Below are 26932 nucleotides of genomic sequence, written 5' to 3'. Positions count from 1 at the left end.
CCCTGTGTTGTTGTGAAGATGGCTCTCTCTCTCTCTCTCTCTCTCTCTCTCTCTCTCTCTCTCTCTCTCTCTCTCTCTCTCTCTCTCTCTCTCTCTCTCTGATTCCCTTGCCTTCAACCTTTGATCAGACGAAGATCAAAGAATACATGAGGTGAAATTCGGGTCATTAGCGACGATGCTCTCTCATTAGGGGCAGAATAGAAGCGTGGGAGGTGATGTGGGAAGGGCCGCCCTCCCTCCTGTACACAGATATGCCTCTCCACACGTGATTGATTAGCTTTGTTACCTAAGTTTTGGAAGGCTGTGTGTGTGTGTGTGTGTGTGTGTGTCCCCCAACCCCCCTACCCCCACGCCAGTAGGACTGCTCGGGAGGATATCCCATTTTCTGTCATGTCATTAGTCTCATTTGCCCGGTATTGAGACCGACCCGCCCTCATCCACACCCGTCCTCGCCCTCGCACACAACAGACTCGCCCTCACACACAAGAACAACAGCCGATAATTGCTCTCACGTTTCAAAATAGATTCACAATTAAGGTTATGGACGAGCAACGTCCAGGATTAATCCTCACCTCCAGGGAATGATGCGTCGGTACGATTCTCAAAGCACGATCGTGCCCACCCTTAAAACACGACCCTGGAGCACGATCGTGCGATCCTGGAGCAGAAACGTGGGGACCTTAAAAGTTTGCCGGCGTGACCTTTGACGTCGCCCTTGAAAAGATGAGGTCAAATACCATGTTGTGATACTCAGTGGGTGTACGCGGCATGGTCAAGGAGATACACAGTTCTCCAGTCTTAAGCATTGATTGTGTGGTGTGTGCCAGCCACGGTCTCGGGTGTGAACCCAGGCTTACCTCGTATGGCTGGCCATAACCTTTGCCGGGTGGATGGAAGTGGCCACACACTCCAGAGGGGAGGACATGGTGAGCCACCGATGCGTCTTCCTGAGGAGTCTGATCTGTAAGGTACTGGAGAAGATAATGAGAAAGTAAATGGATGACTTCCTGCAGAGGAGAAACCAAGTCAGAGACAGCGCGATGTCAGGGAAAGATCACGTGCGAGGACCTTCCTGGAGTTCTACGAAAGAGAGAGCTCAGTCTTAGACGGATGAGAACGCTGGGTGGATTGTTTGTACTTTTTAAACTCGGAAAGCGTTTGACACTATACTACATAGGATTCTGATGAAGACTTTGAATCCCCAGGCAGGAATACAGGAGAGACACTCTCGATAGGTGGTGGATTACCATAATGGAAAGCGACAAAGAAAGCAAGTCGGAAAAGACGTCTCGAAATAGGTTGTGGGTCACCTGTGGCGTGCCCCAGGGTTCTGTTTTGGAACCATTGCTCTTCTTGATCTGTGTGAATGACTTGTCAGAAGGGCTGGATACCTACCTGAACTTGCTTATGGATGATACCAAGGTAAGTGAAGAACGAGGAGGATTGCATCACCTTACAAGGGGACCTAGACAAACTCCACGGTCTTGATAGAAGTTCATTGACGTCCAACCGTTATGTGATGTGGATGTGACACAGCGAAGGAAGGCCTCGATATGAATATGATACAGCAGACGATAAGCCTCACGAATGTGTGTGTGTTAGAGAGACGTGGGAGTTGACATCGACCTTGTCGGCAATGTCCCAGCGCGGAAGAGAACAGTAAGGGAGACGGAGCTCCTGCAAGTACACGGATAAGGAGATTTTCGACAAGCTGTTCACGTCCTTCATTTGTGTCCTTAAAGACGCATAAAGAATTTATAGAGAAGGTCCTGTGGAAGGCAGCAAAGATGATGCCAGAATTAAGGGACCTGAGTCGCAGGGTAATGCCAGTGGCCTTAGATTTGTACATCATGAAGGAGAGAAGGTTAAGACGTGACCTGATCACAACCTTTAAGATTTTGATCTGACTGGTTGATGTGGACGGTGAACAGTTCTTCGAAAGATACAAGGACAGAACAACCAGAGGCCACCGTGCGAACGTAAGCAAGAAACTTGTTTAAAAAGATGTAGAGAAGTATTTCTATAATAGTGGTGGATGGATGGAACAAACTGAGTTATGGTATAGTAAATGTAGACGAAGTAATAAAGTTTAGAAAATTGTATGGTGGTAAAAGCCCAAGAGACGGGGCCCCACTTGGGTAGAACCCCCTCCCCGTACAGCGCAAACAGACGATTACACGCACACACGCCAGTTCGTCGTGTCCCGCTCATCATAAGAAGTAATCCTTAAGTAATCATCGGGCAATCATCAGGACCATGTTTGAAGCACGTCGCCTCACTTTCAGCACCAGTGGGTTAAAGCCAGCGTCAGGCTCATTACAGGAAGTAATTATGAGGTAATCATCAGGACCATCTTCTCCCCATTAACTGAATGATTCACGTCAGATACCAATCTCGTCTCTTAAAGTTGCCTCATCTTCGGTTTCTTTTGCCAGGACGACGCCTGGGGGCAGGTGGCTCCTCCCTCACACCTACCCTCCTGTTTTTCTCGGGGTTCGAAAACGTCAGAAATTCGACCAAATATTCCATGGTTCTGCTGTGTTCTACGTCGCTGTGGTACACCCCAGGAGGAGGTGGAAGTGTCGGGTAAACAGCACGGATCTGGGACTGTGGTTTACATCGTCCCAAGAGACCGGCGCGTTAACCATGGGCCGAGAGGCCGAGAAGCCTGCACATTGGTGCATGTCTCTCAAAGATAAGTTGAATACAATGGTTCGATCCCTGAGGACGACTAAAGCCCCCTTGGCCGTGATGGCTTGGCCATTGACCTGGCCCTTATCAGTCTGGTCAAAGGTCAGACCATCACATACAAGTATCGTAGCGTCCTGCTCGAGGATTATACCGTTGTGCTCAAGGATCGTACCGTCGTGCTCACGGATCGTACCGTTGTGCTCACGGATCGTACCGTTGTGCTCACGGATCGTACCGTTGTGCTCAAGGATCGTACCGTTGTGCTCAAGGATCGTACCGTCGTGCTCACGGATCGTACCGTTGTGCTCACGGATCGTACCGTTGTGCTCACGGATCGTACCGTTGTGCTCACGGATCGTACCGTTGTGCTCAAGGATCGTACCGTTGTGCTCACGGATCGTACCGTTGTGCTCAAACATTTTACCGTCGTGCTCAAAAATCGTACTGTTGTGCTTAAGGATCGCACCGTTGTTCTCAAAGATCGTACCCGTCGTGCTCAAGGATCGTACTGTTGTGCTCAAGGATCGCACCCGCCGTGTTCACTGAGCAAACAACATGGGTAATGACATGCGATATAATGACACCATAGGATTACTCCTGATGCTATGGATTCCTCGTAATCCTATAACAGCAGGGGAACGTAGTCATTCGGCTTCGATGGAATCTCCACACAGCTTGGGATTTACGGATTAACTGTGGCTCAGGGTTGAGGAGAGGAACTGCTGGGCAGGCGAGGTCAGGTCAGTTCCTTGCTGTGAGGTGCCTGGAGGTACAGTAGCTCGGGGAACAACGAGGGATTTCAGGCCGGGTAAAGTGGGTTAGCGGAGTGGTCATACCGTGAGATATTGCCAGAGGTCGGGCTAACGTGTCTCAGAGAAGGACAACGAGTTTATTGTAGGGCTTGGTGACTTACTGCGGCGCCCAGAATTCCTGGAAGGGTCTGGAATTTGGGGGGAAAAAAGACCCTGTGGTTGAGGGAGGGGGCCTGGATTTCAGTAGGTCACGGAATTAAGGGAGAACTGGCAAGTTGGGGGGAAAAGAAATTTACTGGAGGGAAAACTAGAGCGAGAGCCAGTTGGAGTTGACTCATTAGGGTTAAGGATCATGAGTTTAGTGGAAGGAAAACAGTTTGTCATCACTGGAGGTGTGGCGGGTGTCAAGCTTAGGGGAGGAGGATGGATGATGCAAGAGGCGGCCGCATAGGAGGAAAGAGCCGGGGATTTGAGGGGGACGAATTCAGGGGGAAGAGTGAGAGAGGGGGGCACTTTGACGGCTCACTAATTCCAGGATGTGATTTCCGACAAGGCCATTGGTTTAAGACAAGGTCAGTGGTTTAAGACGAGGCCGCTGGTTTAAGGTAAGGTCACTGGTGTCAGGCAAGGCTGCTCGTTTAAGGAAAGACTAGGGGTTGTAGGTAAAACCGCTGGTTTAATGGTCAACTATGAATTCAAAAGCAAAACCGTGTGATCAAGCGGAAGATCAGAGAACAGTGTTTAAAGGAGCAGCCACTTACAGAAGGGAAAATAACTGACTTAAAGAACAAGAGTTGGATGAAGATTTAAGGGACTGCTGTTGACAGTGTAAACTGTATCATCGGCAAATTTAAGGTTCTAGAAAGTCATTATTCACAGGATAGATTCAGTCAGTAAATCCAAATGTAAACTACATTTATAGGAAACACGTACGAGAGATCATGTATACTCTTCCTCAGTGTAGGAGACGTTGAGAGTGTGGGGGAGGCTGTCACTTATTATTGGCCACAGTGAAACATTTCAACAAGTGCTCAGTGAAGGATACCAGTCGATCAGTGTTACAGAAACTGGGCCGAGTTTATACCACATTTGAACTTCCTGAGGCCACTGCTTCCCTTGGGAAATTTGGTCATAATGAAATGTTTGAAATTTGTCAGGTGCGAATGGGTAAGAACTGACTTGTATTAATGTAATGTGTGTGTAAGTCGGTCCCTAGAGGTTTTGCTCTGCAGACGCACTGTGGGTCGAGACATCCATAGTTTTATGTTCTTTATGTAACTCTGGAAAGTCAAAGTCTGCCTACTTAAATCTCGAGTGTGAGTGGGGGGCTCTGTGAAATTTCTGTCAGTCCCATGTGTTGTAAATCCGTGGAGTTTGTTTTGTTTATCTGGTGCCACAGTAACAAGGACAGAGAGCCTTGCGTGTGCACAGGCCACCACAGGAGCTGAAATGTAATTCACCAAATCAGTTGTTCACTGCAGCTTAAGTTGTCTTGAACATATCGGAGGCTGCCCAGTTGACAAATCTAATATGTTTAAGCATTTTTCTGTTGCTGATGTTGTCGATTTGAGAGGACGAACGGGGAGGAACATGTGTATCTGACGGTCAAGAGCTGTGTTGCAGAAGGTCATGTGCCTTTGCAGAAGCTAACGTATACTGCAGGTTGATCGCCTGCGGTGACAGGCTGCAGGAATTGCCCTCCATGGGATAAACAGAAATAAAGAAAACTGCAGATCCCAACATACTTTTCGAGATTGTGACTAAGAAGAGAAATCAGGACACTTGTAGAATGTAAACATGATTCTCTCTCTCTCTCTCTCTCTCTCTCTCTCTCTCTCTCTCTCTCTCTCTCTCTCTCTCTCTCTCTCTCCCCCCCCCCCCCATGGACGCACAAGTAACATCGGCCACAGCCATGACGGAAGATTTACGTCAAATGTGTTTCGCATCGTATCTGTTGTGATTCTCTGAAAGAACACGGAGTTTGCTTCATTGACAATCAAACGTTAGCGTACGAGTTCCAGTCTGTATTTATTACTGCCAGTGAAATCGGGCTTCTCTGGCTGTAGCAGTTGCTGCAAGCGAGAATGTTGAAGTCTTGTATGATCTTAATGATCTGTTTTAACTCCCCTCTGAACCTTCTCTCTCTCTCCTAAACTCAAGCGACTTTCTCTTGTTCGTTCATCGCCAGCTGCAAGAGGATCCGTCAAGACGGTTTTGTGCGCTAAAATTCTTGGTTTTGGAACGTTACCAATACGGTGTTGCGTGACGTAACCAACTGTATCCTAGCGGCAGCCTAGCCATGCATCGCTTTCCTTGTGAGGCATTATTGTGAGTACGATGATCATGATTATCTTATCATATTGCACACTTTAGTACCATGGCTCAGTAATGGCTCAGGATCTCCAAGGTTTCTTGATCTGACGGAAGAGAAAAAAGTTTTATGGTGAACTGTAGGTTTTATGAGCAACTTCATGGCTTATGGCTCAAGCTATTGTCACAGGCTTCGAGGATTATAGCCTACAGTTTCAGGATAATGACTTCGGCATTGCTCCAATGATTACGGTAGTCGAAGGCTTTTAAATGTACATTACGTCTATGAAAATATCACACACGATACAGAACTCACTTCGACACATCTGGCATGTGATGCATAAATGGCGTTGAAACGTTTACCTGGAGTGAGTTTGGGCCTCTGCCTTCTGTACCCAGCATGAGGAACCTTAAGCAAGTATTGTGGGGAAGTATTACAGTCAGCCAGTATTATGTAACCAGTAGCGGAGGTTTTGTAAACCCGTTTAATACAGGTGACGTTGACGATAATGTCCTCCCATTACGAAGTTGGTTCACACTGAAATGGAGGAACTTGAAATGGAAATTGTTCGCTGTGAACGTGACAGTTTCAGATGCTAATGTTAGTTTCTTTTCCTTTCCGCTAGAAAATGGTGGTTGGAAGATTAATTGTTACCGGGAATCGACTCTCCTTGATCTCTGTTGGGAACATAGTCCACAAGGCAGGTCGATCCCCGGCAACAATTAATCTCCCAGACATTTCCTGTCAACTGAGGATTAAAGAATTGTCGCAGATATCGTAAAAATAACTCTCTCTCTCTCTCTCTCTCTCTGACCGCTCACAGTTCCCAAGGTTAATTGTTTCATTTATAGTGTGAACTGATCCACCAAGGGGAGGACAATATCTTTAACGTCCCCTGTGTTCACTAGGTTTACAAGAACTTTAATATTAGTTCCACAATGCTGGCTTGCTGATTGTCTTCGTGAGGGCTACAGAATGCAGACGACCAAACTATTCTCACTAAATTTTTCAACATATTTGTCATGTGTCAGAGGTGTAGAAGTGATATATAATCTTTTTTTTTTTTTTCCATACATATTCGCCATTCTCCGCGTTAGCGAGGTAGGGTCAAGAACAGGCGACTGAGCCTCACTTGGCCGCCTTCTCTGTTCCATATTTTGGAAAAGTAAAAACTGGAGGGGGCGGATTTCCAGCCCCCCGCTCCCTCCCCTTTTAGTCGCCTTCTAAGACACGCTGGGAATACGTGGGAAGCATTCTTTCTCCCCTGGCGTCCTAGCTTCGTCTTTTCAATGTATATCAACTGACTGTTATATTTCTCTCTCGTGTCTCCCCTGATGATGTGATTATTACACGAAAGTGCACTTGGGAACTTATCGTGTTTCATTTTCCCCGTGGACTCGTAGGAATATCTTGATCGCGCAAAATTGTGATCCTTTCCAATATATATATATATATATATATATATATATATATATATATATATATATATTTATATTTATTTTGCTTTGTCGCTGTCTCCCGCGTTTGCGAGGTAGCGCAAGGAAACAGACGAAAGAAATGGCCCAACCCACCCCCATACACATGTATATACACACACGTCCACACACGCAAATATACATACCAATACATCTCAATGTACACATATATATACACACACAGTCACATACATATATACCCATGCACACAATTCACACTGTCTGCCTTTATTCATTCCCATCGCCACCTCGCCACACATGGAATATATATATATATATATATATATATATATATATATATATATATATATATATATATATATATATATATATATATATATATATATTGTGTGTGTGTCTGTGTGTTGTACTTTATACTGTTAGATTTTAAGTTTAAAAGACTACAGTACTTGACCTCTGGTGGCGAATTTTCCATTCCATGAGTTAGGCAATCGGCCTTCCGTATAGTACAGTACCTTAAACCTGGAGCTCGACCGCAGATTCGGGGTTTCCAGACCTGATTCAAGTATAATCCTTACATAAAAAAAAAAAAAAAGTCTCCATTTTAATGAAGAAATTATGGTAGAGATTAATTATCCGTGCTTGCTTATCAACTCGAGATTTTCCTCCTGGGATCATTTTTTGCCCGATTAACTTTAATCATCTCGCGTTCCAGCGCCTCTAGACGTCATGTGAGCCAGGGGTGGGAAAGGCAGGTTCCTGTCGTCTCCACACTTCAGGTTATAGAAGTCGGGCACCACCACACTGGGTTATGTATCGCTTCAGGAGGAGGTGGTAGATAATTACCCTCCGATGGTATTACATTACAGCTGTTAATGGATTTTTGAGAGGCCCTAAGGGTACGAATCTGCTTCGTGTGGTTAAGACAGCGGCGTCCGTCTGGCCCTGACGTAGGTTAGGTGGGCGGCTGCTGGCTGCGTCAGTGATAGCTACGCGCCATGTCGCTCCACTTTCGGTTTTTATGTCTTATTATGCTACTTCTTTAAAAATTTTGCCCGTAATCGTCCATTCACATTTACAGATTCTTTATTCTTGATTATTTTGAGTTTATTCATCTACTGACTCATCAGCATCACCAGTATATGATTTTTTTTTTTGTTTTCTCCATGACTCGACCAGTCTGCCTGTGGATGTAGTCGTACCTCGCTCTCTCACGTACCGTCATCTTGCCACACTCGCCCTCCAGCCCTGTAAGTTTGCAGACTAATTTCCGTTTTCATTCTCTTGACCTCTCTCCTGCCGGAACCAACGCGTTTTCTTTAGTTTGATATTTCTCCTATCTTGACTCTTGCTTCCTCTAATTCACTAGTAACTTCACGTTTTTCTTGTCCTTTATACGAAAAATATATTTCTCTGACACGCTTTTTAGGGGTGACAATTAAAGTAAAACATGCATCTTCGTAAAACCCTTTCATGGACTGTCGCCACGTAACAGTGCGTAACTAGCCACAAAACTATAGAAAATATCATCTTAATGTTGTACCTTCTTCCATATTATTGCATCGGTCAGACTTGTATCATCCAGTTTAGAAAACCTAATAGACAATAACCTATGGAACTTACCTGAAGCGTACGCTAATATTATCAGAACATAAATGGATAAATAATGATGTGGAACTGTAAGATTCGTGTAGTGACGCTTCTTGTAGCCTCGCCCGAAGCCGTTGTCATCTGCCAGCAGTCAAAGGACCCGGTTACCTGACAGTGTAACGCTCGTGCTTGGCGACGAGGCTTCCTCAAACAGCCATAATTCACAAGTCACTGACGCATCGCTTCATCAACCATTGTCACACGCGAGCATTGCTCTTACACACTAGGCTGCAGACGCCACAAAGGCCTTCATCAGCGAGACAATGACACTGGCTTCCCCAGTTTTCTGCCAGTTTGTGAGGAGGTGAAATGAAGCTGCGTTTGTCGAGGGTTCGAAAACTAAGTTAGGTTTATCAAAGGTGTAGTGTAAATGCATTTGTTGACATCTGTGGCCGTAATGAAGGAGATGGTGGTTGTCGAAGCGGAAGAAGACATATTACATTTGTTCGCAAGTGTTGGCTCTCCTGGTTATCATAACGTTGTCATGGTACTTCTAGCCAAACCTCACTGTTATTGAAGGTTTAAACAATGATTACATCTCTGAACCTCCATTAGGGGGTGTATAGTACCTCCTTAGAACATATATGCTTCCTTTTACAGTTTATAAAACTTTACATACCCTAAAAACCATCATGAACAAGCTGTACATCTTAAAAACTCGTGAATACTAAAATATTGCAAAGACACATGCATAATAGTCACAGAAATATCCAGCTTCAGTTGTTTTCACAATATTTGTAGAAACGTAATTTTTCAGTAAACCCTACCAAAATAGGCAATTGAGATTTAAAGCAAAAAAAAAAAGATAATCCAAAGCTTTTCCATAAGATTACTTGGTGTGAAGTATTACTTAGTGTTACTTAAACTAATGGCTTCAGAGATGAGTTGTATAAGATATCCGAGGAGCTGAAGGACACGTTTACAACTATTTTTCATAACTGAAAACGTTACAGCGCCATTACCAGTGCGATGTATCTGGAAAGTACAAGTAAGCTGGAGCTGAGATGTTTTGGAAAGTGATGAAGTACCTCGAGCAGACATAACCAGACTAGAAAATGGTTTAGACTCATATGAGGTTCATGTTCCCGATAAATGTTTTCCATATTGGCAGATAAGCTTGACAGACCGACTGATATTTCGTTCAAGATGTTACTGGAGGAAGGCAAAGTGTCAGGGGAGTGGGCAATGGTAAATTTCGTCCCCATCTTCAAGTAAAGAGACAGCGAAGTTGTGATGAAGTACAAACTACTTTCTCTGGCGAAGATGATATTTAGATTGAAAAAAAGAAAAAGCATTTGGATGACTTATTACAAAGGAGAAAACATTGATTCAGGGAAAGAAAGTCATGCGAAACACACCTCCTGTGTATATATAAGAGAGAAAGCGTCGTTTTTGGTAAAGTAAAAGACTGGGTGGAGGAAGTGTATCTGGACTGCAAAGAAGGTACATGTGAAACTGAATAACAGGACGGTTGGTAAAAATCCTGGATCGTCGGTCAGGAATAAAGAAGAGTTTCCTTTGAAGGGCAAAAAGTGACCATAGTGGAAGTGAAAAAATTGTTATGAGAGCCTTCCTGAACTGAGCTCTTCTCGATCTATATAAATGACTTGCTGGAAGGATTGGATTCATACCTGGATATGTCTAGATGATGCTGAGGTCATAATGAGAGGGAAAGTGTAGCGATTGCCTCAACTTGCAAGGGGACCTAAACAGATACGTGGTTCATAAAATTCATCCCAAGTAAATGTTAAGTAATGAGGTTGAGTTACAATGAAGGAATGCCTCTGTGAATATTATCCTCCTGGAAATGAGCTGTGGTGATCTGCGTGTGTAAGAGGGACTTGAGAGTCGACACTGCCCCTAACCTGTCGCCAGAACCTACTTTTAAAAGATCGAAAGTATAAGTCTCATCCAAGATCATGGATAAGGAAATGTTCAGAAAACTGTTCACATCGTGGATGGGGCCAAAATCAGAATATACCTCTCAGGTTTAGCCACCACATTCGAAGCACAAAGAACTAGATCTAGAGAAGATCCAGAGGAGGGCTACAGAGATGGTATAACAGTTAAAGACGATAAATTCCCCCACTACAGAGAGGGGGGGATAAAGGGTCACTTCTTCACAACCTATAAGTTTTCAAACCAATTTGATAATTGAGAAAAACAACCAAAGCTTTAACATGAAATTAAGCGAAAACTTGTATGAAACACGAGAAGTATTCTTATAATGTACGACTGTTGGATGAAGAAAACAAACTTGATAATGAAATTGTGACTTTGGATTGCATATAGAAGGTAAAAAAAAAAATGTCAAAGCTTGTGAAATAAGGCCCCGTGAGTGTAAAACTCCCTCCTTGAACAATCCAAATAGGTATGACTTCATGTACCCTAAATTCTGTATGACTACATACAGAACCGTATATTCTTTTGAATGGATGACGCTCATAAATAAGTCACTTTGTCAGTACAAAAAAAACGAAAATGTTTGTAACCGAGTAACAAGTGTACATTGGCGAAGTTATCGTCCCTTCCTAATGTCAGCTTCTGTCAGTCTGTGGGGTTGGGACCGAGAACTCCAGCTGACTGGATAAATACCCAAAAAAGTGTTAAGATTTTATGTTTTATGTACTCCGTAGAAGACGGGAATGGAGTCAGCGACAATAGAGTTGTTTTAGCTGCGCAACTATTTTCAGGCGTTTGCTTAAGCTGGCATGAGAGTCGAGACGTTCGTCCATATGTTGGTGAGGATGAAGCACGTCGTTCAGCAGTTAGTATAACACACTTGTGTACCTCGCCAGTAACTCGGGAGGATCGGTCTGGTGAGCATCAAGACGGGTCTGGAGGCCTCTGGCAGCTACTTGTTTAACGTAAACACTGGTGAAGTGGTGCACACTGCCCACTGCAAACAACAAGGCTAACCAAACAGTATCAAGTAAATTTAGCTTCTTTGAAAATGATAAAGAAAATAGGTAGATTGTTTATCCTTCAGTATTTGAAAATTGTAACTAGCAAATTTAATATATTTGTGATCGGTTTTACATTTGATATAATTTGTGAATTTAGCTGGTGTTCCTTTTTATATCTTGAGTATATTTTCATCCAGCAGTGTTTGAAAAACCCGCACAGGTGGGTGGGTAGTGAAGTGGCACACTGAGCCGCTGCTGCTGCTCCTGCCATCTACGTAGTTACCCGTCTGAAAACTTCACTTCAAAAGCCTCGGTCGTGTTTACACTCAGAGCTAGAGATAAGGTTGCCACGTCTGGTTATGTTATCAGTTAAGAGCGGTTATGGTTGTCAGACATGATTGTCAGAATTACAGGAAAAAAAATCATAATTAAAAGTGAATTTTGAATCTGCATTGAATGTTAGATTTTAATATCCTAGCATGACGATGCAAGTTTGCAGGGGAAAACATTGCTAAAGTTGTTAAGTTTTCGTGTCTTGCGTCCGGTGAGTGAGTGGACAGGACAAACTCGCACCTCCACTGTAAACGCCAGTGTGTACCAGCCATCAGTTCCTCAACAGTGTGCAGGTATCAGTTTTCACTAGGGAGAGAGAGAGAGAGAGAAAGAACGCTTTTTTGTTGAAAGAAATATTGCCGATCAATCCCTTCAATAAATCTGTTCAGCTCCAGTAACGGTAACCTTCAGAAAAAAAAATCTTTTTCGATACTTATTCATAAAACATGTTACGGCGACTGGGAGATTTCCAGGTAGGTCGTGTGATGGTAAGTGAAGCGCCACTTTAGAGTTTTAGCTTGACGTTACTCACCTGCAGCTTGACCTATGGTGCTGTGTGGAGAAGCAGGAGAGGTAGAGAATAGTGGTGGGGATGGTGGTAGCACTGCTGCTGCTGTGGTGGTGGTGGTAGCACTGGTGGTCGTGCTGCTGCTGTAGTGGTGATGGTAGCGCTCTGCTGTAGGGGTGGTAGTGCTGCTGCTGTAGTGGTGGTAGTAATAGCGCTGTGCCGTAGTGATGGTAGTGGTAGCGCTGCTGCTGTAGTGATGGTTGGGGTAGTGGTAGCGATGCTAGGGGAGGTGGTAGTGGTAGTAGTACTGCTGGAGGGGTGATGGTAGTGGTAGTGTTGCTGGAGGGGAGATGGTGGTGTTAGTAAAGGGGTGGTAGTGATGGTTATGCTTGAGAGATGGTGGTGCTGGAGAAGTGTTGGTGATGGTGCTACAACTACAGGAGTTGTGCTCATATTGCGGCACGGTTGGATAATAGTTGTTGGTGTTGGTGATGGAGATGATGGCGATGGAGGGTGATGGTGATGGATGGTTGTGTTGATGGTGGGTCTGGAGGGGGTACATGGGAAGGATAGATAACTGGAGACCTGATGGTCCATGACTGGGCTATCTGTGTACATACATAATTATCTATACAGTGGTAGAAACTTGGTAGTAAAGCAGAAGGCACTTCACCACCCACCTCTCCCTCCAGCTCAACGGCGGGCAAGAGAAGACGAGAGAGAGCTGCATGTGAGCTGCAGACTGACATGGACATTTTATAGGAAATTGTAATCGGAAGAAAATACAATAGTTCCCTATAAGATGAAAGATCCTCAGACAATGGGAATGCATTCTAATAAAGTTAATGATCATAGATATTCATTGTCTAGCCTTGCTTTGAAGATATTGATAGGCTTTGATACATGTGTAGTGTAGGTTATTTATTCTTATATTCTACAGATCCGTAGGTGAAAATTAATGTCAACGTTCATTTTATCTTCACGCCATAATTTCTGGTCACCGAAATTCTGTCTAGAGTGAAGAAATTCCCATTGGGTACATTGAAATTATTTTGGAATTCGAAAATTTATAGTAGATCACTTAATCTGCGCCATTTTGAAAAAGGACATTTTCTAAATCTTCGAGTCTGTTTATCTACTCTTTCTGAGTGATGGGAGTAGTTTAATTGCTTTTCTTTGGATGGATTCTAGTCTTTCCTCATTTATGGTCAGGTTTAGTGACCATAATTGGACAGCGTTTCCACGTGACCATGACTAGGTGGCGAGTATCATATCTCGTGTTATAGTTTATATTTCCTGCTATGATTCCAAGCATTTGGTTCTATTATCTGCACTGTGCGTTGTTATCCGTGTTCAAGATCCTTACCTGACTATTACTCTAAAGTTTTCTCTTTTTAGCTTGTGGTTTACCACGCATTTTGTATTTATGATTTATATTTTTAACGCTGAGATGACTGATTTTCCAATTGTCATTGTTAAAATCCACTTTACTATGTGTCTGACCACTCCATTGTTTTGTCGAAATCACTTTAGATTTCCAGGCTGGCCATTCTTACAAGGCCATTTATATTTCGAAAATCAACTTGAGTAGTACCCTCTCCAGGTCGTCAGTGTATGTGATAAAAAGTATGGGTCCTGAGACTGCCTTGTGGCACCCCTTGTCACATAATGTCGTTTGTATACTTCCCCATTTAATACTGTTCGTTGGTTCCAGTCTGAGCGCCGGTCTCCTATCCTCACGTAGATTTGATCAGGTTTACCAAGAGCTATAATCTTGCATAGCAGTCTTTTATGTGGTATTTTGTTGAAGGTTTTAAGAAAGTCAGAGTACATAACATCAGGTAGTATTTTGTTGTCCCATTTGTTTCATGTTTGACGGAAGAATTCAATCCGGTCCGTTAGTCATGACCTTTTGATTCACAACACCATATTGATGGTCAGATAAGACAGTTATCTTCAAGGAATTCAACTATTTGTCTGTAATTCATTGTTCATAAAACTTTCCATAAAACTGAAGTGAGTCTTATGGAACGGTAGAGTGGAAGTGCATATTTGTACCTCCCGTGTTGAGAATGGGTGTTTCATTTACTAGTTTCAATCACTTAGCACTCTCTCCCTGCAGTGATGTATAGAATATTTTGAAAATCGAAAAGCTGTTATTTACCAGCAACTTTTTTCGGTATTCTGAGGGAAATATCAGGACTAACTGCATTGTGTGGATTTAGTTTATCCAGAATTCTCGATATTTAAGAACGCGACATATAATGTTTTTATGTCCAGTTTTTCATTTTCGATGCCCAGAAATACGATTTTTGCTTATAGCATATGACAGACCGTTGATGGTAAATACTGTCGCTAGTTGAAGTGCCAATTTCATTCAATAAAAGAATTGTTGTCCTTGATTTATTTCTCGCTTTTAGCGTATCTAAAAAGAAAAAAGAAATAGTTTTCTTCATATCGTGAAAGAAATTCCTCGTAGGTTTTGATTTTCAACATTTTTTGTACTATTATGATCACCTTTATTCTCACTTAGATAACGTATAAGCCTTTTATTTTACGTTTGATGAAAACATTTTCGTTGTCCATCTACCCTGGATTCTCCCTTGTGTAACTTTTTTCTCTCTGTTCTAGGGACGCGAACTGTCAAGGAAAAATACTGTATTTTTGATGTTTCTCCACATAGTATGTTCAGCTGTGATCATGTGGAAGAGTTTAATCCAGTTCACCTTACCTGAGTCTGGTCGCAATCTGCCGACGTCTGCTTATTTAATATTGTAAATCATTATACTGTTTTTATTGAAGTTGAAACAGCAGTTTACGTTGAAACACTTAATGATATGATATTTACTTGGTCTCTATGGGCATAATTATATCTGAAATGTTATCACTTCTCGTTTAGTGTCGGATGATTTGCTTAAGAGATTCTTCAGTTAAATCTATGAGACTGCTGAGGTGGTGGTGCAGGACCTGCGTGAGGGATGGTGATGGTGGTGCCACAGGGTTGGTGGTGGAGTTGGTGGTACTTGAGAGTGTGGGTGGTGGTGGTGGTGGTAATGATAGGGTGGAGATGTTGGTAATGGTGGTGTTGGAGGGATGATGATGATGATGCAAGGGTGGTGAGGGTCCAGGAAAGGTGGTAGGGATGCAAGAAGTATGTTATTGGTGTTGGAGAGGTGCTGTTGGTGGTGATGTTGGAGGGGTGATGATGGTGCGGGAGAGATGGTGATGATGGTGGAGGAATTGTAGTGGTGGTGTGGTCATTTTGGCCATGGAAGGTCAGCTCGAGTGAGGATCGACCTAGCATCCAAGTTGTACTCGAGTTCAGATATGATTTCGGTGTTGGACCGGACCTGGCGGGCTGTCCTCACCACACGTAGCTGTGACGTCGTAACCCAACGTGAGAGAAATTTCAGAGGAATGATACGTCGAGTCCTTGATCTCTGGACGCATCAGACAGGGCTTGGTATGCAGGTGTCATCTACACTATGCACTTGTTTAAGATAGTTTAGAAATCCGAAAGTTGTTTGGCATGTTTGTTAAGATACCCCAGTGTGTTGATGGCTCGCTGTACTTCCTCTGTTATACCTGACCCTCGCCCAGCCCGGCCCCTTCAGACCCGTCCAGTGCCAGCTGGTTATCAATACCGTCACGGGTGTCTAAGGAGAGTAGAACCTCCTCAGAAGTGATTCGCTCCTTTCCCGAACGCCTGACCTGAGGACGTGTTTTGCCTCTTGTGGTCAAGCGGATTAATTCCTATGAGAGGAGTTGTAGGTTAGGAGTGTTATAATTCCCCTAAGGTCAAGGGATAGTCAGGGAGAGTTATTATCTCCCTGAGTCTAGGGAAAAACTTAAATCCCCTGAAGTTAAGGGACAGTAAGGGGGATTATAACCCCCCTGAGGTTAAGGGACAGTTAGGGAGAGTAAGAACCCCCCCTGAGGTTAAGGTACTGGATCATGTTCGGTAGTTTATAATGTCATTTGTTGATATGGTAAGTGTTGCTTTGTGAGGCGGGTCAGGAAGGGCTATAGCTAGGTGAGGTCAGGTATATGATGTGGGAGGAAAAATGGTTGGCTGTTTTAATGATGGAAAGTGACAGTTCACTTCTCACATAAACCATTGTAAAGTTGTTCTAGGAGAGAGTCACAAGCCTAACGGTATCATAGTGGAAGAGTAAAATCAGATGATTGAGAAATTTTTAAAGAAAAATTGCACATTTCCCTTACTAGAACTGGCTATGAATCGTGATGAAATGTATCGTGATAAGTACCTTCTTAAGGATCATGATATCACTCCAGCTTGTTGTACCACATACTTACAGTATCATGCAATAAACGCCCTGTTTCCACCTTACCCGTGTGTCTAAGTCTCTGTGAAAGCAAATATCCTTTTAGAAATAGATACATCACAATCTATGTATTGGCCTATCAGGAAATACCGAAGAAAGAAAATAATGGAATACGTAAATTTATACATTTGTAGATATATGGGCCAAGCCACCTTCATTCGTCCATGATAGAGCGAAGCACAGGTTAACCTATGCTTTGTGTTTCTACCAGTGCGTCTGTTTCCCGCCAGTAACACACACCTTTTTCTCCTGGAAGTCAATACCGTACTTACTGTACGTCTCCAGACCAAACCTAAGGGTTGACCTTCCCTGAGACCGGGAGAGTCTTGGGTCGAAAGGTCAGAGATCAAGGTCTCCGTGACTGGAAGATTTACCGTCGGTAGCGACTTGCTCAATGTTTATAGCATTGTTGTTAGCGGGAGAAACTGAAGTTTACGATGACCTCCTCCTCGTTATCGTATTTCATTCTATTTTCCCTCATTCTTGACTGGTTCCTTCTCATTCTTGTTTCCCCGTTCCTCCCTCTCTCCATTTTTATCCTTTCCTCTCCCTTTTATATTTCTCTTCGTTCTCTCTCCTCTCCTCTTCCAGACCTTACATCTGCCCCACCTCCTCTTTACCAGTGACAGAGGGCTACCTTGCCCCGATCGCCGTCGTACATACAGTCAGAGCCCCAGCGAGAGGCTCTCTCTCTCCCACGTTGACCTTTGTGGGGTGTGGAGTGGCACGGGCTCCGTCCTCATGCTGGTAAAAGACTTTATAGTCATTGATGCTGGTCTTGACGGTCCTGGTACAGCCGCCTCCGCCGGACCAGAAGGATTGCGTTATTCTCCTGGTATGATAGTTAACTGAGGAAGTCCATGGGCTCATCATCATCATCCTCATCCCATACTCCCTCATCTTTATCCTCATTTTGCCCCTTATCCTTATCTCACTTTTTTCCTCCTACCTCTCCTCCTCCTCTTCTCTTTACCGCTACTTCTGCCACTATTTGTTAGTACTACTGCTGCTGCTACTGCTGCCCCTGTCGTTGCTGTCGGCAACATAGGAGGTTTATGTTACTATAACCAGGTTAAAGGCAGCTGTTACCAGGACTGCTGCTGCTACTGGCAGTACAGGAGGTCAATGTACACCGATAACCAGGTTAAAAGCAGGAAGGACTAACCTGCCCTCCCATGTTGCGGTGCTGGGAAAGGAACCTTCCTCGCCGCCCCTTTTACAGGCCAAGTGATGAACTAACCTGTCTTCCCCTCTCACAATCTAGCCTACTCCTCGCCCTACCTTGGTGTTACAGGCTTGGGCACTCCCTAACAGCCCATTCCCCTGCCTCTTGTGTTACAGGCTTGGGTTCTAGCGTGTCTCCCGTGTTACAGGCTTGGGCACTAATCCGCCTCCCGTGTTACAGGCTTGGGCACTGACCTGCCTCCCGTGTTACAGGCTTGGGCACTGAGCTGCCTCCCGTGTTACAGGCTTGGGCACTAACCTGCCTCCCGTGTTACAGGCTTGGGCACTGACCTGCCTCCCGTGTTACAGGCTTGGGCACAAACCTGCCTCCCGTGTTACAGGCTTGGGCACTAATCCGCCTCCCGTGTTACAGGCTTGGGCACTGACCTGCCTCCCGTGTTACAGGCTTGGGCACTGACCTGCCTCCCGTGTTACAGACTTGGGCACTAACCTGCCTCCCGTGTTACAGGCTTGGGCACTAACCTGCCTCCCGTGTTACAGGCTTGGGCACTAACCTGCCTCCCGTGTTACAGGCTTGGGTGCGTGTTGGCCAGTGGTGTGCGGGGCGGGAGTCGGGACGGAGGAGGCCATGCCGCTCAGGTGCAGGACGCCGCCACCAACCTCCCCTCCTCATCAGAAGTGTCAGCAGAAGCTGCAGTCTTCGTAGCGGTGAGTTAATGCTGTATGTTCTCCCTGGTGTGTGTGTGTGTGTGTGTGTGTGTGTAATGACCTAGTCGCCCTGTGCTGGGAGGGAGTTTTATATTCGTAGGGCCCCATCTCTTGAACATTCTATTGTGATACAGCCTCTCGAATATATGTATGCCGTTCGCATTAACCATTTCCTCTGTCATTTTATATCATTCCTACGCCACTGTTATATTATGAAACTATTTTGTAAATTTTTTTTTAACAAGTTTCTTGATTTAATTTCTCTCTCTCTCTCTCTCTCTCTCTCTCTCTCTCTCTCTCTCTCTCTCTCTCTCTCTCTCTCTCTCTCTCTCTCTCGTCTCTTCTAAGGCGGTCGAATTTTAAGCCACCAGTCTTTCCCTGTAATCAGCTAAGTTGTCTCAGTCCTGGTGCTATTTGTGTTGACCTCAGGACCTTCTCTGTTCGCTCTTTGTAATTCTGGAGTTAAATGACCAAACTTGAGAAGCATATATGACCTTATGTGGCTTATGATCAGCTTGATAGATATTTCTTTATCCATACTCTTGAAAGCTATTCTGATTATGATTGCCAGCAGACAGTGTGTCTCCTTAACTATTCTCCTCACACACTACTCTGGTGACTAGTTTAGGGACGACTTTGACTCTCAGGTCCTTCTCTCTCACAGAAGCTGGAGCTTATATCTTGCTAGACGATCATGATTTTGAGCCCGACTTTCATTTTGTCCCATCTATATGACGTTACATTTGCCCGAGGTGAATTGCATCACCCATGAACAAGGCCAACCATCGTGTCTCTTTGGATCCCCTAGTAAGTGGAGGCAATCCTCTTCAATTTTCACTTCCTTCGTGACCATTACATCATTTGCAAACATGTAGGAGTCTATCTATACCTTCAGGCATGTCATTTTCGTAGATGAAAAAGAGTAATGGTCTCGGAACAGAACCTTGTGGCACTCCGCTCGTCACCTCGACCCATATGCAGAAGGCTTGTCTGACATACGTCCTTCGTTCCATCGTTCTTGGTGATCCATCTTCTTAATCAGCCTCCCATGCGGTACGGTGCCAGATGATTTCTGGCAGTCCAGCTACAAACGGTCCTCGGAAATCTACGATTATGACTAAGAGTCTCTCTCTCTCTCTCTCTCTCTCTCTCTCTCTCTCTCTCTCTCTCTCTCTCTCTCTCTCTCTCTCTCTCTCTCTCTCTCAGAAATCTAAGAGGTTTGTTACACATGACCTAAATACCTTACTTCTACCTGTGTGTATGTGTTATTACATCTGTATTACCATACGTATGTTTACGGTGAAGGAACTTGTGGAGTTCCTCTCGTATCCTTGCATTTTCATCATATAGGCTTTGTATCTTCCCGAGTTTCTTGTAACACCCACCACTTTGATTGCTTACCTTGTTCCACAAGATCACATTCCGGTTACCAGACAAATGCTTCCTCGTATCTCTGTATATTTTCTTTGCCCTGGATTCTCTTTTGACTACAAAGAACTATGTTAATTTCATCATGACCTCCTAGGAATATATATATATATATATATATATATATATATATATATATATATATATATATATATATATATATATATATATATTATTTATTTTATTTTATTTTGCTTTGTCGCTGTCTCCCGCGTTAGCGAGGTAGCTCAAGGAAACAGACGAAAGAATGGCCCAACCCGCCCACATACACATGTATATACATACATGTCCACACACGCACAATATACATACCTATACATCTTAATGTACACATATATTTACACACACAGACATATACATATATACACATGTACATAATTCATACTGTCTGCCTTTATTTGTTCCCATCGCCACCTCGCCACACATGGAATAACAACCCCCTCCCCCCTCATGTGTGCGAGGTAGCGCTAGGAAAAACACCAAAGGCCCCATTCGTTCACACTCAGTCTCTAGCTGTCATGTGATAATGCACCGAAACCACAGCTCCCTTTCCACATCCAGGCCCCACACACTTTGCATGGTTTACCCCAGACGCTTCACATGCCCTGGTTCAATCCATTGACAGCACGTCGACCCCGGTATACCACATCGTTCCAATTCACTCTATTCCTTGCACACCTTTCACCCTCCTGCATGTTCAGGCCCCGATCACTCAAAATCTTTTTCACTCCATCTTTCCACCTACAATTTGGTCTCCCACTTCTCCTCGTTCCCTCCACCTCTGACACATATATCCTCTTGGTCAATCTTTCCTCACTCATTCTCTCCATGTGACCAAACCATTTCAAAATGCCCTCTTCTGCTCTCTCAACCACACTCTTTTTATTTCCACACATCTCTCTCACCATTACATTACTTACTCGATCAAACCACCTCACACCACATATTGTCCTCAAACATCTCATTTCCAGCACATCCACCCTCCTGCGCACAACTCTATCCATAGCCTACGCCTCGCAACCATACAACATTGTTGGAACCACTATTCCTTCAAACATACCCATTTTTGCTTTCCGAGATAATGTTCTCGACTTCCAAACATTCTTCAAGGCTCCCAGAATTTTCGCCCCCTCCCCCACCCTATGATTCACTTCCGCTTCCATGGTTCCATCCGCTGCCAGATCCACTCCCAGATATCTAAAACACTTCACTTCCTCCAGTTTTTCTCCATTCAAACCCACCTCCCAATTGACTTGACCCTCAACCCCACTGTACCCAACAACCTTGCTCCCATTCACACCCACTCTTAACTTTCTTCTTTCACACACTTTACCAAACTCAGTCACCAGCTTCTGCAGTTTCTTACATGAATCAGCCACCAGCTCTGTATCATCAGCGAACAACAACTGACTCACTTCCCAAGCTCTCTCATCCACAACAGACTGCATACTTGCCCCTCTTTCCAAAACTCTTGCATTCACCTCCCTAACAACCCCATCCATAAACAAATTAAACAAGCATGGAGACATCACACACCCCTGCCGCAAATCTACATTCACCGAGAACCAATCACTTTCCTCTCTTCCTACACGCACACACGCCTCACATCCTCGATAAAAACTTTTCACTGCTTCTAACAACTTGCCTCCCACACCATATATTCTTAATACTTTCCACAGAGCATCTCTATCAACTCTATCATATGCCTTCTCCAGATCCATAAATGCTACATACAAATCCATTTGTTTTTCTAAGTATTTCTCGCATACATTCTTCAAAGCAAACACCTGATCCACACATCCTCTACCACTTCTGAAACCACACTGCTCTTCCCCAATCTGATGCTCTGTACATGCCTTCACCCTCTCAATCAATACCCTCCCATATAATTTACCAGGAATACTCAACAAACTCATACCTCTGTAATTTGAGCACTCACTCTTATCCCCTTTGCCTTTGTACAATGGCACTATGCAAGCATTCCGCCAATCCTCAGGCACCTCACCATGAATCATACATACACTAAACAACCTCACCAACCAGTCAACAATACAGTCACCCCCTTTTTTAATAAACTCCACTGCAATGCCATCCGAACCCGCTGCTTTGCCGGCTTTCATCTTCTGTAAAGCTTTTACCACCTCTTCTCTATTTACCAAATCATTTTCCCTAACCCTCTCACTTTGCACACCACCTCAACCAAGACACCCCACACCTGCCACTCTATCATCAAAAACATTCAACAAACCTTCAAAATACTCGCTCCATCTCCTTCTCACATCACCACTACTTGTTATCACCTCCCCATTAGCCCCCTTCACTGAAGTTCCCATTTGCTCCCTTGTCTTACGCACTTTATTTACCTCCTTCCAAAACGTATATATATATATATATATATATATATATATATATATATATATATATATATATATATATATATATATATATATATATATATATATATATATATATATATATATATATATATATATATATATATATATATATATATATATATATCCCTGGGGATAGGGGAGAAAGAATACTTCCCACGCATTCGTCGCGTGTCGTAGAAGATGACTAAAGGGGACGGGAGCAGGGGGCCAGAAACCCTCCCCTCCTTGTATTTTGACTTTCTAAAAGGGGAAACAGAAGAAGGAGTCACGTGGGGAGTGCTCATCCTCCTCGAAGGCTCAGATTGGGTTGTCTAAATGTGTGTGGATGTAACCAAGATGAGAAAAAAGGAGAGATAGATAGTATGTTTGAGGAAAGGAACCTGGATGTTTTGGCTCTGAATGAAACGAAGCTCAAGGCTAAAGGGGAAGAGTGGTTTGGGAATGTCTTGGGAGTAAAGTCAGGGGTAAGTGAGAGGACATGAGCAAGGGAAGGAGTAGCACTACTCCTGGAACAGGAGTTGTGGGAGTATGTGATAGAGTGTAAGAAAGTAAATTCTAGATTGATATGGGTAAAACTGAAAGTTGATGGAGAGAGATGGGTGATTATTGGTGCATATGCACCTGGGCATGAGAAGAAAGATCATGAGAGGCAGGTGTTTTGGGAGCAGCTGAGTGAGTGTGTTAGTAGTTTTGATGCACGAGACCGGGTTATAGTGATGGGTGATTTGAATGCAAAGGTGAGTAATGTGGCAGTTGAGGGAATAATTAGTGTACATGGGGTGTTCAGTGTTGTAAATGGAAATGGTGAAGAGCTTGTAGATTTATGTGCTGAAAAAGGACTGGTGATTGGAAATACCTGGTTTAAAATGAGTGATATACATAAGTATATGTATGTAAGTAGGAGAGATGGCCAGAGAGCGTTATTGGATTACGTGTTAATTGATAGGCGCGCAAAAGAGGGACTTTTGGATGCTAATGTGCTCAGAGGTGCAACTGGATGGATGTCTGATCATTATTTGTAGAGGTTTTCAGAAAAGAAGAGAGAATGTTGGAGAGAAAAGAGTGGTGAGAGTAAGTGAGCTTGGGAAGGAGACTTGTGTGAGGAAGTACCAGGAGAGACTGAGTACAGAATGGAAAAATGGGAGAACAAAGGACGTAAGGGGAGTGGGGGAGGAATAGGATGTATTTAGGGAAGCAGTGATGGCTTGTACAAAAGATGCTTGTGGCATGAGAAGCGTGGGAGGTGGGGCAGATTAGAATGGGTAGTGAGTGGTGGGATAGAGAAGTAAGATTATTAGTAAAAGAGAAGAGAGAGGCATTTGGATGATTTTTGCTGGGAAATATTGCAAATGACTGGGAGATGTATAAAAGAAAGAGGCAGGAGGTCAAGAGAAAGGTGCAAAAGGTGAAAAAGAGGGCAAATGAGAGTTGGGGTGAGAGAGTATCATTAAATTTAGGTAGGATAAAAAGATGTTTTGGAAGGAGGTAAATAAAGTGCGTAAGACAAGGGAGCATATGGGAACTTTAGTGAATCGGGCTAATGGAGGGATGATAACAAGTAGTGGTGATGTGAGAAGGAGATGGAGTGAGTATTTTGAAGGTTTGTTGAATGTGTTTGATGATAGAGTGGCAGATATAGGGTATTTTGGTCGAGGTGGTGTGCAAAGTGAGAAGGTTAGGGAAAATGATTTGGTAAACAGAGAAGAGGTAGTAAAAGCTTTGCGGAAGATGAAAGCCGGCAAGGCAGTGGGTTTGGATGGTATTGCAGTGGAATTTATTTAAAAAGTGGGTGACTGGTTGGTAAGGTTATTTAATGTATGTATGACTCATGGTGAGGTGCCTGAGGATTGGCGGAATGCTTTCATAGTGCCATTGTACAAAGGCAAAAGGGATAAAAGAGAGTGCTCAAATTACAGAGGTATAAGTTTGTTGAGTATTCCTGAGAAATCTTTTTTTTTTTTTTTTTCCACTGTCTCCCGCGTTTGCGAGGTAGCGCAAGGAAACAGACGAAAGAAATGGCCCAACCCACCCCCATACACATGTATATACATACGTCCACACACGCAAATATACATACCTACACAGCTTTCCATGGTTTACCCCAGACGCCTCACATGCCTTGATTCAATCCACTGACAACACGTCAACCCCGGTATACCACATCGCTCCAATTCACTCTATTCCTTGCCCTCCTTTCACCCTCCTGCATGTTCAGGCCCCGATCACACAAAATCTTTTTCACTCCATCTTTCCACCTACAATTTGGTCTCCCTCTTCTCCTCGTTCCCTCCACCTCTGACACATATATTTCTCTTGGTCAATCTTTCCTCACTCATTCTCTCCATGTGCCCGAACCATTTCAAAACACCCTCTTCTGCTCTCTCAACCACGCTCTTTTTATTTCCACACATCTCTCTTACCCTTACGGTACTTACTCGATCAAACCACCTCACACCACATATTGTCCTCAGACATCTCATTTCCAGCACATCCATCCTCCTGCGCACAACTCTATCCATAGCCCACGTCTCGCAACCATACAACATTGTTGGAACCACTATTCCTTCAAACATACCCATTTTTGCTTTCCGAGATAATGTTCTCGACTTCCACACATTCTTCAAGGCTCCCAGAATTTTCGCCCCCTCCCCCACCCTATGATCCACTTCTGCTTCCATGGTTCCATCCGCTGCCAGATCCACTCCCAGATATCTAAAACACTTCACTTCCTCCAGTTTTTCTCCATTCAAACTCACCTCCCAATTGACTTGACCCTCAACCCTACTGTACCTAATAACCTTGCTCTTATTCACATTTACTCTTAACTTTCTTCTTCCACACACTTTACCAAACTCAGTCACCAGCTTCTGCAGTTTCTCACATGAATCAGCCACCAGCGCTGTATCATCAGCGAACAACAACTGACTCACTTCCCAAGCTCTCTCATCCCCAACAGACTTCATACTTGCCCCTCTTTCCAAAACTCTTGCATTTACCTCCCTAACAACCCCATCCATAAACAAATTAAACAACCATGGAGACATCACACACCCCTGCCGCAAACCTACATTCACTGAGAACCAATCACTTTCCTCTCTTCCTACACGTACACATGCCTTACATGATGATAATTTAACTCTTGTCATGTTGAGATGAGTAATAATGGATATATGAGCATACATTTCTAGGTTTTCTGTATATGCTAAACTTCAACTTGTTTCCTTGCCTAAGGATCATGCAATCTAAAAATGTATGGATTTATTAAAACACATAAACTGAATTTTCCAGCAAGACCTTTAATGAGTTCAGTAGGCTTCATCACATATAATTTGTCAAAACAGTTAGTTTTTTTATTAAGCCCTTTATTGGGTAAGGTATCAAATTCTAATATCATGAACAAAATAGATTTAGTCAACAAGCTAAACAATATCAATGTTGATTTTGATTTCAAACTAGTTAGCTTTGATGTTTCCTGATGGATGATATTCATTTACCTGTTTCAAAGTCTGGTTTCATTGAACTGATGAAAGTTGTGTATAAAAGACTGTGTTTCAATTCAATGGAGATTATTATGCTCAAAAATTTGCTATGGCAATGGGTAACCCTCTTTCACCTGTACTAAGTAATCTTAATATGGAATATTTTGAAACAAAATTACTAAAGGATATCTTGCCTTCTAATGCAATTTGGTTTAGGTATGTAGATGATATTCTTTGTGTTTGGCCAACAAATGAAAATATACAAATATTTCTCCCCTTAACAATTTCATACCTTCATTAAATTTACTGTAGAAAATTAAAATAATGGTCTATTACCATTTTTAGACTGCATGATCCATAGACAAGGAAACAAGTTTAAGTTTAGCATATACAGAAAACCTACCAATGTGTGCTAATTTATTTTTTTATTTATTTATTTTCCTTTGTCGCTGTCTCCCGCGTTAACGAGGTAGCGCAAGGAAACAGAAGAAAGAATGGCCCAACCCACCCACATACACATGTATATACATACACGTCCACACACGCAATTATACATACCTATACATCTCAATGTTCATACGATTCGCCATTTCCCGCATTTGCGAGGTAGCGTTAAGAACAGAGGACTGGGCATTAGAGGGAAAATCCTCACCTGGCCCCCTTCTCTGTTCCTTGTTTTGGAAAATTAAAAAAAAACGAGAGGGGAGGATTTCCAGCCACCCGCTCCCTCCCCTTTTAGTCGCCTTCTACGACACGCAGGGAATACGTGGGAAGTATTCTTTCTCCCCTATCCCCAGATGTGT

The 26932-nt window shown here is 43.5% G+C and overlaps 1 protein-coding gene across 3 annotated transcripts in view; it reads left to right on the top strand.

Annotated features, from left to right (window-relative positions):
* LOC139756003 (uncharacterized) overlaps positions 1–26932 on the top strand; it is an 82716-nt gene that overhangs the window by 21231 nt on the left and 34553 nt on the right. For all 3 annotated transcript variants that reach the window (XM_071674930.1, XM_071674931.1, XM_071674932.1), the window contains exon 3: positions 18691–18826. In XM_071674930.1, the coding sequence (XP_071531031.1) occupies positions 18691–18826 (136 nt within the window). The remainder of the gene's footprint in view (positions 1–18690; positions 18827–26932) is intronic.

The sequence above is a fragment of the Panulirus ornatus genome, chromosome 20 (assembly GCF_036320965.1).
Source record: "Panulirus ornatus isolate Po-2019 chromosome 20, ASM3632096v1, whole genome shotgun sequence".
In the NCBI taxonomy this organism is placed as follows: Eukaryota; Metazoa; Arthropoda; class Malacostraca; order Decapoda; family Palinuridae; genus Panulirus; species Panulirus ornatus.
This window is presented reverse-complemented; position numbering and strand designations above follow the sequence as displayed.